The sequence below is a fragment of the Anopheles maculipalpis genome, chromosome 3RL (genome assembly GCF_943734695.1).
Source record: "Anopheles maculipalpis chromosome 3RL, idAnoMacuDA_375_x, whole genome shotgun sequence".
NCBI classification, from domain to species: domain Eukaryota; kingdom Metazoa; phylum Arthropoda; class Insecta; order Diptera; family Culicidae; genus Anopheles; species Anopheles maculipalpis.
The window spans coordinates 40,980,555-40,994,167 of record NC_064872.1 but is presented as its reverse complement, the minus strand read 5'-3'; the positions used below and the strand labels follow the sequence as shown (position 1 = coordinate 40,994,167).

The 13,613-nt window shown below is 42.6% G+C and overlaps 1 protein-coding gene across 3 annotated transcripts in view; it reads right to left on the bottom strand.

Annotated features, from left to right (window-relative positions):
* Positions 1-12,466, bottom strand: part of LOC126563793 (unconventional myosin-Ia) — a 38,967-nt gene extending 26,501 nt beyond the window's left edge. Inside the window, exons 1-2 of one of the 3 annotated variants that reach the window (XM_050220535.1) lie at positions 11,320-12,466; positions 11,003-11,238 (exon numbers count right to left, since the gene is read on the bottom strand). In XM_050220535.1, coding sequence (XP_050076492.1) covers positions 11,003-11,238; positions 11,320-12,323 — 1,240 coding nt within the window. In that variant the 5' untranslated portion in view covers positions 12,324-12,466. Of the gene's footprint in view, positions 1-3,348; positions 3,577-11,002; positions 11,239-11,319 lie in introns of those variants that run through there. The other 2 variants (XM_050220536.1, XM_050220537.1) reach the window with 2 other exon arrangements.
* Positions 12,467-13,613: the final 1,147 nt, after the last annotated feature.

Here is a 13,613-nt window from a genome sequence, read left to right as displayed (position 1 = left end):
CGCAAGAGCGGTGAATCGACACCGAAGTCAACAGAACACTGCACACAAAAATGGCCACCACAAATCATTGCATAAACATCGCTGGATGGAAGAAAATTGTATCCGTTTGCATCCGCTGGTACTTGGGATCGCGCAGCCGATGCAGCCGATCTTTGCTGGCCGTTTTTCATTCGTTTGTCGGTACGGAAAGGGAACGACAAACACTTGCGCTTGGCATATTTCTTGGAAGCGAATCGAAGGACACACAAGGAGACCCGAGAGACGCATCGATTGCGCGCCAAATGGCAGTCATCAGGGCGTCCTCGATCGGCTGAGTCTAAAAGTCCACTGAATACGCCGATAAATTCTGTTCCGCTCCGGGGAAGAAAAAGCGGAAGGAAGAAATCACGTGAAGTGTGTACGTACGGTGGAAACGGGGAAATCAAGTTCCAAACATGAAATCGGAACATCCAACACGAAGTCTGCGTATAGCAACCGCTTGCATCCTGTTTACCGTCTGCATTATTGCAGTGGAGGTTCGTCGCTTATGCGGTCGCTTAGCTCATTCGCCGTCGCTGGCACGCTGTGTCACGCGAGACGGTAATGAAGCTGCTGGTGTGTGATGTTGGCTTTACGTACGATTCATATGCAGGCGGTAGTTGGTTTTCGTAGTTTGAATAAGTTTCAATAGAATTTTTAAATAAAAAATTTGATTTTTGTTTATTCATAAAGGACGTCCGTAAATTTAAATCTTAATTATTAAGATAAAAGATTACAAAAAAAAAACAAAGCGTTTTAATGCACAAGTATTAGTCAAACACTGGATAGGATTCCAGTTTTACTCGATAAAATTTTCAAAGTCCTGTAACATAGACATGGTGAAAACCACCTAAATCATACCTTTGCAAATAAACGATCAGCAAACGCGATGATTCTACGAACGCAAACGTCAAACACCAACGAAAGGCAGAAGAAAGAAACGACGATAACAAAACAACACACAAAAGGGTAGTGTAAAATATAAAAACCGCCAAGCAACTCGGGCCGGCCATTTTCGAACTACGTTCCACACCAGAATCCACCAGAACCTTTATACCGAACTGCAACGAAACCTTTCCTCGGTCGCAAAGCGCCAGGCGTCGTCAACCTTCAACCAAGCGAAAAAGATAACACAGTGGCCGGGAATCAGGAGACGAATGAATGGTTCAAGGTTCCTCCATCTCGTTAAATAACAGCGGAATCAAAACAGCAAAAGAACGCACGTCGAGAACGAAAAATGAACAAACGACATGTATAACTTATAATTTTCAATACCTTTTTTCCTTTTTCTCACTGCGTCACATCGCTTTATTCGGTGCAAAATTTCGACCACCAGCATGTGTCTTGGGACGTATAAAAAAATCGCCAAAGCAGTGCATTCTGCTTGTGCTAAGAAAAGTTCACATATTTGTTCCGGTGTTGTTTCATCAACACCATCGTGGCACTCTTTCCAGAGAATCTCTCCAGAAAGAAGCCAGAAAGGCACTGGTGGATTTAGCCCCTCGGAGGCTCTAAGCGGAGTGGAAGTTTAGTGACCCTATCACATTGAAACTGCTAAACTGAGGGGGGAGGTTCTTTGTGATTTCGGGGCCCCTTTGCCAACTCGGGGGCCCCGCGCGGTTGCTCATTCTGCGTATCGCTAAACCCGCCACTGCCAGTTCGCCAAACACACACCGGGAAAGGAAGCACGACGAAGTAAGATCATTTGATAAATCAAAAAATGTTCTTCACAAATGCTTCCAAACGAACGAAGCAATAATTAGAAAACCTGGATGTTCTCATCTGCATCCAGCAGCACAACGCGAATCAAAATGGCATTTCCATTGGTGAGACGCTGCAATCGAACGGAAATTTGAATGCAGCACACAACGACGCACCGTCTTATTGAACGTCGCGAAAGAATTAATGTTAACCTGCGAGCTGTATAAATATAGCCTGATAAATACATTTCACAGTCATCTGCGAAAGTTGGTTGTGCATAACGTCTGAGTTTACTGCCTTCTCATCTCTGTTCTTCAGCTCTCACTATACTGGTGATGCACGATGCAAAACGCTTGAGGCATCCTTTGTGCTGCACGCTCAAACGAGGATTCATTGCAGCTGCAATCGTTTAGGATGGGCACAATCGCGTGATAGGTTAAGTTAGTGATTCCATGCATTAACGGACAGCAATAGCTTACAGACGGTATGCACTGTGAAATAAATGCTCATTTTCATAGCTACACAAGAAATTTATTATTATTTTCAGCAACTCTTATTGTTCCATGTCAAAGATGGTTGCATTTGTTAAGCCTACAGATAGTCAATGAGGGGTTTTTTTATTATATTTAAAGGTAGACATGAATTAATTCCAGTTTAATTGCAAGCTCATTGCAGTGAGCAATGAGATCATCAAATAAACTCATAAACAATTAAACAACTCACAAACAAACCCTAACATAAATAGCTGCCACATGCAAAAGCTTCTAAAGGCTCGAATATCTTCTCAGCAGTGTCGTTAACATTTATACTTAATAGCCACAAAACCGTGCTCTTAGTTGAATTGTAAGCAATTAACTGTAACCCTGCTCGTGGCTTCATTATCTGATTTTATCCCTTAGACGATAGTTGACAAAATCTGAGTAACGAGTCACGATCGTTTTTTGGGTCGAGCAAAGACGACAACACGACAATGTGTTTCATTAATTGACTGCTCGCGTACATTCTGCTTTGAAGTTATTTCAGACGTTCGTTTGCCTCTTCACTGCACATCGTACAGCGTAAGAATCATTTTACATGAGTAACGATATAAATAGCATAATTTCGTTTCAAAATTAATGACGTGCGTCATTAGGCTAGCCCGATCGCTGACCAGCGGCGGTATGCTGTAGCCAGTGTGTGTATGTGTGTGTTTTTTTACGAAAGCAGCAGTACTGCTAAACTTATATTCGAGTCTTCATCCACAGCAAACGATCCGATCGGGCAGCGATCAATTTTGTTCGCAGCAACAGCGAACCAACGAACCCCTGGAACGCCATCTTGCTCACAACGTAAAAGCACTGTCGGCTGTTGGCATTGCTGGTACCTCCAGATACATGTGTGCAGCGGGGAAAACACACTGCTGACGTTGCATATTCTAATTAGAGTGTTTGGCTTTCGTTTTTCGGCGGCTCTGAATGGCCGAGGCGACGGAGCCTGTTTTTTGTTTTGCTGTCCCACCTGCCAGCCACAAGAAGATGTTCGGCTGTTTTCTTTTGCTTTATCATTTTTGTTTACGCCGAATCAATTCTACATTTTGATCCTTCAATCGAACAACCACCACATTTCATCTGTATACTGTCAGCAGCTTACCTTGCAGCTTTTTCTCCGTTTCCCAAAACTTTTGCAATTCGGTAAAGTACTTGTCCAGGATGAATACCTTCGACAGCCCCAGGGTGGCCATCTTGCTTGGAGAAGCACTATTGCGACGCTCGCTCACACACTCCGGCACATCTACCAACACCATGCGGGTGTGTTCAGCAACGATGTACGATCATTCGCAAAGCTTTTACACGCACGATATCGCTGGTTTATCCTTCTTTTTTTCCGAGAGCCACAACAACTTTAACCCTTTCGGGGTTAAGCTCCAAAAATTATCTGCAAGGGATTCTGACAGATCAACTGTTTTTTTTTTTTTTATCTTCTTCGAAGATCGTTTACTATGATTTTTTTTTCGATCCGAAGTTGTTGTTTTGCGCAAACTCCGGCGCTAAGGTTGGTGATTATGTTTTGCTGTAATTATTGGGTTAGAGAATCGTTTCTTCTTCTCCCGTTTTTTGTACCATTTTCTACCACCCGTTTTTTTCTGTAAGGGTAAGATCATTCCCCACTGAGCAGCAAGTTTTCATTCATCTTCTCTATTTCGTTTTAACACCTCGGCTTCGGTCACAAAAATCACGTCAATATTTCTCTCCTTTGCCTTTTTTCCAGTTGTAGCCTTTTGTGCCCTTCACTATTCACTATTCAAAGAAACAAACACACATACACAAATGAAAAATATGCACACAAACACACCCATTCACATACACTCTTAAAATTGAAAACCATGCACAGCTTCAGCACTTACAGCTTCAAACAAAAAAAAACCCCGCTTTGCGCTATATCCAGATATATCCAAAGCTCATTGTAACACCAGTTTCCCTACTTTTCTTTGCCTTTGTACCACCACTGCGCCACGCTGACCAGCTCTTTCGCGTATCTCTCCATTCCCGTGTTGCTTCCTAATAGCACTTCGACCTCTCTAACCATACATCATTCTCAGTTATTTGGATTTCTTTCTCTGGCGAGCTTTTAACCATTCCGTTCGTTACAGTACCGCCTTCTACGTCCGTCCGTTCGCATCCCGCCACCGTAATCCTCCATCCAAAACCGCCTGTCCATTCGTTCACAGCACAGGTTCCCGAAAGCCCTACGGAGCCTATGATTTATAATGCTTCATTTGGACAGCCAAAGAACAACCCCAGCATGGTTTCTTCAGTTCGTTTCTCCACTTGGCGCTGCTGTCCCGTTTTCTCCTCAACTAGTTCCAACTCTTTTCGCTGGTTTGTTGTTCTCTTTTCTCTCTGGTGTTGTGTTTTTATTTGTGTTTGTCGATCCTTATTTTTCTATAGGTCTGTTTCGTATTCCTCTAACCTGACGATGCTCCGTTCTTTGTGGCCTTTCTTTTACTTTTCAAAAACACCGACCGGGATAATTCCGACGTCGTCACTATTGTGGCCAGTCTTTCAGGCCAGCCTTCCTTTCTATTGCGTTTTGTTCAGTTTGTTGTTGCTGTTGATGATGATGTAGATGATGATGCTGCTGTTACTGTCACTGTTGGTGCCGCTGTTGGCTAATAGCTCAACTATCGGGAAGCAAATAGGGGTCACGAAAGCTCTCTTAACTTGCACTGGTATCACAAAAACAAAGCACGAAACTTAACACCAATGGCTCAACGTACAAATTGTGTCACAATCAAACAACTATCGATATCCAAATACTGAGTTCAGTTATTCAACAAACAATGCAAGAAGAATTATCTTCACGCAAAATTGCATAAAAGATTTCTTTTGCTCTTCACACTTTTGTTTTTTTTATTTCTTCACAAAAATTAATTTGAAACATCCTGAGAGTAAACAACACTCCTTCAACTGCCTCTTCAGTACCTTCACATCACGGTTGCCCACTCACAAATATCACGCGCGTTGCCATCATCAACGGAAACTTTCTCGATTCTGAAACCGTGCACCGAAACGATCGCACCTCGAACCTGTGTTGGCTGTGTTTTCTCTCGTTCTCTAACCATCCTTCTCTCTTTCATGTAGATGGCGTGCGGAGAAAACCCAAACGCACACCACCAAACGCGTAAGCGTAAGGAAGACTATGTGGACAGCTTACTTATGGCCGGGAAGAGAGCTTTCTGAAATGCGCTTGTATATGTGTGCAGCACAGCAGAATCGAAAGACTTCACTGCACAGGCAAGCGATGAACCTCAGTTGACGATGAACATAAAGCTCGATTTTCAGAGCGGGAACGAATAATGCTCCATAACTATATAGTACTCTCCCTTACACTCGTGGGCATCCATATCCAGACCTTACGTACTGTCTTTCTCCATTGCAATGCTTTTGCTCTGCTATGTTTGTACACTGTCCCTGCCATAAAAGCTTTTCTGCACGTGTGCTCCTCAAGCCAGAGATGTTATCTACGTCTGGTTATTTCAAAGGCATTTGCGTAACGTTTTTTCTGGCTTTTTCGTGTTCTGAAGGACACAGGCACGATGGAAATTCAGAGAACAGCATAAAAATAGTGTAGTAAAAAAAAAGGCATAAAATAAAGAACTTGGGTTCTTATGTTTTGTAACTCATTGTAATATATTTTTACTATGTTTTTACTTAAGGTTTATAAGTACCCAAATTAATTCTTATTGTTGAATTTCATCTAATAAAAACAGAAATATTTTTTGAAAAGAAATAAAACGAAACATACGAATTTAAATATTACCTACTTTTGTACGCAGTAATCTCCAGCTCCCATGTAGATAATCATTCCCGTACTTCAATCGTGAATAATTCGATCTCCAACATTAATGCGTTCATTCCAAAAGCTCAACCAAATAAAGCTCATGGGATAAATGAACTTATCTGATCGCATCCCAACCCGAACGGAAAAGCGAATGCAGTAGAAACATCAAATGCAAAGATCATCCAGCTTCGATCGCCACCAGCATTGTTCATAAGTATAAGTAAGGTTCCGTCTGCGTTTCCGAGACCTCTACCAAAGTTCCGCTCCAATACAGGTTTATCAACCATACATGCGTACAAAGGTTCGGTCAAGTGAACAGGTTTTTGTTATTTTCTTACTCTATCATTATTCCACTTCCATCTGCTTTCTTTCTCTCTCTCTCTCTCTGTCTCTGTTGCTTTTTCCTTCGACAAATGTCCTAAACGAATGTTCGTGCTGTAGAGCCCCTGGAAAGGGTCTTCAAGCTGCGAGACCTGCGTGATGAAAGAAGCGAAAGACGAAAAAACACCAACACTACGTTTACTTCTTGTCACAGACTGACTGTTGCGAACCCGAGCGGGCGCGGCTCCTCTAAAGCATTTGAATGTTGGATGGAACCTGTTTCTAAGCCTTTTTCACGTGCGGTCAGCGTATATCGAGGTGTCCGAATTCCGGACCATTTCTAATCGCTACCAAAACCTTTCGCCGATCTTTAATTAGGAGAAAACAGGTCCCAGATGGTGCGATGGGTTCACGATGCGTCCTAACGGATCAGATGTGAGCTATTCGATTGTTGTGCTGTGTTCACCGTCAGACGAGGCCAGAAGGTGCCCGGGCAAAACGAATGACGTTGTTTGGATGGCACGACACAGCTCGATGGGTTGTGTTCCTTTAATGGGCAAATTTAACCTGATTGCATCACACTGACCCCTAGGGCCAGGATAGGCAGGCACGGGCACGACATTCTGCATTATCAATCGCGTTTTCCATCGCATGAATGATGGGCACAATTTCGGGACCGAAAAGGGACACGAGAGCAACTTCACGCGCCAGAGCTGCGATGAAGAGAACACCACTGAAAGAATGTATTGCCCTGCCGCGGTGATTCGTTGGCACCACGAAAGAGAGAAAAAACTAACCTGCCAAGGGCAGCTTGCAAAAGAAAATTTACCTTTGCAACATTGTAAAGGTTCGTTTTTTTTATTGATACATGCATCAAGAAACTCCGTCCGGTCCCGTAAATGGAAACAATGAACGTATTCTGGGATGTTAAGTTTTTTATTCATTCTTGCAATTTTCGATTTATTATCGGTGCTAGCAATCATTGAATTATCCCCAGAGGCTGTCTGGTTCATTGGTTGAAGATGACCCACCGGCAAATACAACGTTGAAATATGAACCGAGACTTCGGCAGGATATTGTGGGCAGCGGGTTTGTACTGTGGTACGGTGCTCCGAAATCATTTGTTTACTCCTTTGAAATTGTGATTTCGTTCCCCTACATTCTCTGGGTGCTTGCGATCATATCTCAAATTTATTATGTTAATTCATATTTCTTTGAGTTTATCTGCCCATTAAGCTGGCGAGAAAGTTGAAAGCAAATCTCAATTCCAACGAAGGTAAAGCGAATTAAACGTGCGCATTATGGATATTGAATGTTGAGAAACGTGATCTCATGCAGCATTTAAAAGTCACTGTTTTTCACGAATTATTCATTCAATTCACACAAATTTTGCGTTCTGAAACATTTTAAAGACGAAAAGTTAGAAATTATCTTTACCATCAGATTCAATTGACGTACAAAAAACCTAAAGTAATGTTATAAACATTTTTACTATTACTGCCAAAAATGTGAGAAATTTTTCCACTATTCAAAAATACATGCAAATTTATAAGCAAAAATTTGATTACCAGTTCAAACTTAAAGCACTTTTGAAACAATAACCGAAAACAACAAGCTCTTTTGGGGCGTGCTTTCAGCCTTTAAGAGCTTTAAAGCTCAAGAATTCGCTTGGCAGATACATCAAGCGTTTTCTATTGTGAAGCGTTTTGCTTCCTCAAACATTGCTTCATTAATAGCAGCGATATTTAAGACGAAAACGCTTCACAAATGCTTCAACAGATGCGGCGAAATCGTGAAACTATCGCTAGAGCAACGATCGATTTTATACGTTATTACGAATTACGACGTCAGAAATGCTGTTATTAAGTTAAGATTAGTAAAATATTTTCGTGGTTTTTAATTTTATGTAAATGTTTGTCTGTAATTTTTACCTTGCACTTTTGATACTAATTACTTTTTACTTAAAAATTTCTGTTGAAATCCACATGTCACTGTCTTTATAAAACAAACAACTCAGAACACACCTGCACATCTCAACGAGGTTTCCCAAATTTATACATTGTAAAAAGGAACGCTTGACATTTTATCTTCAAGTGCAATCTCAGCCATTGCATTCTTAGCAACACGCTTATCAACGTTGTTCTCACCCGCCTACAGACATTTTTATCATGTTTATCTCATTAAAACGACGCTCATTCTTCAAGCCAGCCAAATATTACCCTTTCCCGACTTCCCCCACCAGCAAGCCTGTTGCACCATTTTCATTCGAGTGCTTGCTTACGTCCAACCTTCAACATTTCCTTCGCTAGTACTTCGTGCGTCTGGGTCATGGTCTTCGGACCATGAGTGTATTGCAGATTCTCGAATGCACTACTCTGTATTTTATTCGCAAGCCGAACACATTATCACGCTCCGGTTGTTTATTTTGTTCGTTCACTCCTATTCGTCGAGCGAAGGGCCCATTTTCTGGTATTTCACGAATCATAAATTTTAATCGCACCGGGGATACTTATGTTAATCAAAATTGAATTTAAACTGATAACATCGCTCACTTGCAACGTATAATTGAATGAAACCTTTGGCGTTTCGCATGGTTTCAGCATGCGCCGACGATAGTTATTCTCAGTGCTTGGTCAGATTCTCCAGTGAAGGTTGTTTTTCTGCATTTATTTTTCCCATTCGTCCTTTGGGGCTATATCTTCCCGGGTCGCGTGTGATAACTGGCCGAGGATCTGATCGCAACTGGAACGATCCGGCAAAATGAAATGTTAAAAAAACCACCACTCGCGGTCCAAATCCAGTACAGGAAAAAGGTGAACGAATGGAAACACAGGAAATGGGTTTGCTCGATACGACGACAAGAAGAGAGCGGGGGAAAAAAGATTCATCAGGCTGCCAAAGATCAACCAGAAGGAAAGGTGAGAATGTCGGGAACGAGCAAACTAAAGCCCACCGTACCCAGCGTACTAGTGACGGGGTTGTGTTAACAATCGAAAGCGTAAACTCACTCTTCAAAAATCTGGACGATGAAGGAAAAATTGTCTGCCACGAAACTGTTAATACAACTTAAATTATCATTTTTTCTTATTTCTGGTTTCCTTAGCCTTGTGTCCACACATGTCTTGAGAACGTGCCCGTGCTCATGCTGCAAAGCTGTCGAAATCAAATGCTGTGGCAAAAGCGTCTCTGTCGTGTCATTGGACCATCTCATCAGTGGTTGATGGATGTGGGCTTCGCACAAAAAAAGACGGCACACACATGACTTGTGATGGGCGGATCGTTTTTTTTCTGATGTTGTCAAACATAATGATAACTTGTCAGATGCACAATGCCAATGGTAATTGCTGATGAAAGAATTATTTATTAAAAATTACTCATCATTTTATGAGCCCTGCTAATGTACTTAATGTGTATATGTCTTTAGGGAACATTTCATTCAGAGGTTTAATTAATTTTTGAAAAACAACCAATCATTAAAATTTATTATTTAACATTGATCTGAGCATAATGGTGCTGTACGTAAACTTATGCCAAAAACAAACACACCAGCACTATCCATAGCTTACCAAACACATGCTAATATGTGAACTTTTACAGCGCATTCGAAACTGGTGATCGATCATTCAAGTTTTACTCACAAAATAACTAATATGACGTTTGCAGTATTCAACATATCCCAAATACTTCCCAAAAGGTGTATGCATTGTAAAGCGTTAATAATTTCGCAGAAATAGTGCCTAGTCCTGCAACGTCGGTGCCTTTTGTCTGTATCGGTAACTTTCGGCACATGTGGCGTTAGCTGATGATTGATTTATTGACGACGGCTTTAAAACGGTATGGAATTTTTACAACGAAGGTATACTGTAAACATCTTTCGTCGATCCTTGACAGCTGAGCCTGTTTAAAGGCTGATGGATTAATACCAAAAATTCGCATTCGAGCGACCAATCATCAAAGAGGATCCTGATGAAGGTTGAGTGATTGGGAGGGTTTGAGAAGATCATATATTCCATGATGAAGCGTGTTCACAGAGATTCTTCGATTATTCAGGGTGTTGTTTGCTTGCTCGACATTTTGTTTAAATATTTATTTTGAAGGCTTTGACATCTTTGTCGGCCTCAGACGCAATTTGTGACTTCATTTAAACACACAGTCAGGTAAATTTATGTGTTTTTTTGAACATGCTGATCATTAACTGAACTGATTACAGTTAGTACTCCGATCTTATAAAATATTCACATTCGAAATTCAAAGTTATTTTTATTTTTTTAATTCCTGAACGGCTACGCCGTATTGCTGCCAGAAGTTTTATATTCATAAAACATTTTTAAAGAAGAACTAGATAACCACGGATCAACGAAATGGGCAGAAAAAGAATTCTGGCTTTTACTGAGACTCTGGCGCTTATAGTCTCGAAAACCCAGGCACACGTTTATATGCCAAGAACGCCAGCGTCATGCTGCTCGGTGTCAGATTCGGTCAGCGATCGGATTAATTTGGTCATCAATTTCAATTTGAACAGCAAAACACTACGATGACTACGATGAAATTCGTAGCTGTTACTTCAAGTCTGCGAAAGGTGCGAATGAGCAACAGACCGAAAACACCAACAAAGAACACAACAAATAACATTTTAACTTACCCGCATTTGGCCGCCGTTTTTTACCGGTTCGATTGGGCACACTGTAGATCGGTCCTGGGCGATCGGCATAGTTTCGGTCGTGTGGTAAAGTTGTCGATGCATGTGAGAAGCTAATCGGTCCCTGAGCTCTAGATGACGGCCTTTGCATTGGTGGTGACACGCTTTTTGGTTTCCGCACGTCGATGGGAGTCCGCGAACGGGACAAAGGAAACGATGCCGGTGCAGATACTGGTGGGCTATCGGGAAAAAAGGATGACTTGTGAAATGAAGCGAAAGTAAGGACATTTAACGCTCGTTCAGCGTCACATCAAACTTACTTCATAGCCGTTTTATACTTGCAAAAGAAGTCTGGCCTCATCCGGTGCCGCATCAGGAAAAGTTCGCAGGCGCGCAAAATGTCCACGTTTGTGCGAATGCTGCCCCAGTCCGGTTCGGTACGTTTAGCCGTGATGCTGAAGGGGCCCAATGCTTCGCCCTGGAACTCCGGAATGTTGTTGAAAAAATCCGACGTCTTGTCGTAATCGTCACGTTCACCCGGGTCAGGACCGTCATTCGGAGCAGGTGCATCAGGTGACGATTCCTTCACATCTACTGTCTCGCCATCCATTCGCGAGTGGCACATTCGTTGCCTTATCGATGTTAAAGTACTTTTAGGATCCACAAAATCATCATCCTCGCTGGAGTTACTCGAATAGCTTAAGCTACTGCCTGGGGAGCTCGTTGATTCCAGCCCGATACCACGATCCGTATGATCCTTCAGACGCAGTGCTGGCGCCCTTTGACTATTCTTCATGCGATTTCTAGCATCGATCGTCCCACATCCGCGTGCGATCGATCGGATGGATTTTGTATTGGAATGTCCGATCGCCATTGCAGATGCAGCCCGATCACTCCACAGACTCGCCGAGTCAAGATACAGCGGGGTGGTGTCTTCCGGCAAAGGTAGCTTTTCAGCGGCAAGGTGCTTGCTGCCACCATTTGTCATCGACAGACGCACATCAAGCTCCTGTCGCTTACCATCCCTCGAATTACCCGCCTCTCCCGAGCTACCGACACCACTGCTACCACTACCTTCACCATTCTCCACCAGCGTTCGAATGCCAAATTTCATCTCATTATTCGCGAGTACGCCCGCCAATTCCGCACCCACGCTACCATCAACGTACAGACTGGCACCACGCAGATCCTGCTGCAACCGCTTCACGTCGAGCTCCTTAAGAGCGAACAGCCGAGGGAAGCCACCGTCATTGTACGCTGACGAGCCTCTCAGTCGCTCCTGACCCAGGGTCGCCTGCTCATACGTTTGGTCCGGCAGCAACATGTCACCATGTCAACTCCTGGACGGAACTGGTTTGACTGTTTGTCGTTTGTTTGTTTTCGGGAGGCGAGCTTTAGTGAGTTGATCGATGTGTACGGCAAGCAGTACGTAGCCTTTGACTGGCCATTCCAGCTTGCGCTTTCTCACCTTAACCAGCGCTGTGGGTCCGGAGCTCTGGAAAAGAAACGTTGCAGGATTGAAATATTCAAGCAGCCCCACTCTAAACTGCTCCTTCATTCCCCGTGAGCATAATCAGACAAAAATGTCGCCACGATTTTATTTTTTCGTTCCTTTTTTTGTTTTTTGTATCGCGCTCTGTGTTTTCACATACCTTCTGTTTCATCTACTGCACCAAAAACCGTTTGTGTCACCAAAAACATTCAACGCAGGACAATTGTAACGAAGTCCGGGGCTCGACTACGTTCCGCGACAGCCGGCTTGTGCCCCTGTCAGTGGGATTTCGTCTTGAGAAATTGTAAATTTCACTTGCACCACCACTCGGTGCACATCACTCGGTGCACACAGGGCAGTTGGCGTGAACCGTGGACGATTTGGTGTTGCTTTGTCGAATTTTCATTCCGATTGCTTTTTTCTCGATCTGGTTGCTTGTCGTTTGTGTGTGTGTGTTTTTTTTTTTTTGGGGTTTGCCAAAATTCTCCTTTCTCTTCTTTTTTGGTCTGTTTTCTTCCTCTCGAAATGGCTCAGAAGCTTTAGAACTGGTTTTGCAGACGAAAAGTCAGTCAATCCATCCCTGTCCTAGCATCGCCATCTGATGTGACGGATCGTCAATCCTGCAAAGGTCGGAAGAAGGAGAGTAAGCTATTAGTTATTTTTTCTTTCTTTTATTTGGCTGTAGTCACTTCGTATCAGAAGTAGCGTAAGGAAACGAGGGAAATTAAGCTATGCTTTTTCAGGGGCATAAAGATTTTTAAAAGAAGAAAAGGTAATAAAATTCTCTGTCAAAAGACTTCATCTATTCGGAATACAAATGCTTGCAGAATAATGGCAAAGATCATATAGTTATTCTAAATTTCGAAAATAAATATCCATCATGCATAACATAACTTGAGCGCCACATTCTGTATTTTGAAATGATCTTATGAAAATTCATCTTTTGCTCACTTGCAGCACTAACTCACGCTACAATGTACCAGCATCAATCCAGTTGTGTCCAATAAATTGTGGCATTACACCTCATTTAGATGCTACCACTGCATGCTGAATCAGAAGAAATTCAATCTGACTTAAGCACGGTGAAGAGTTCAAGATGCCCCACGAACCATCACTTGCTGT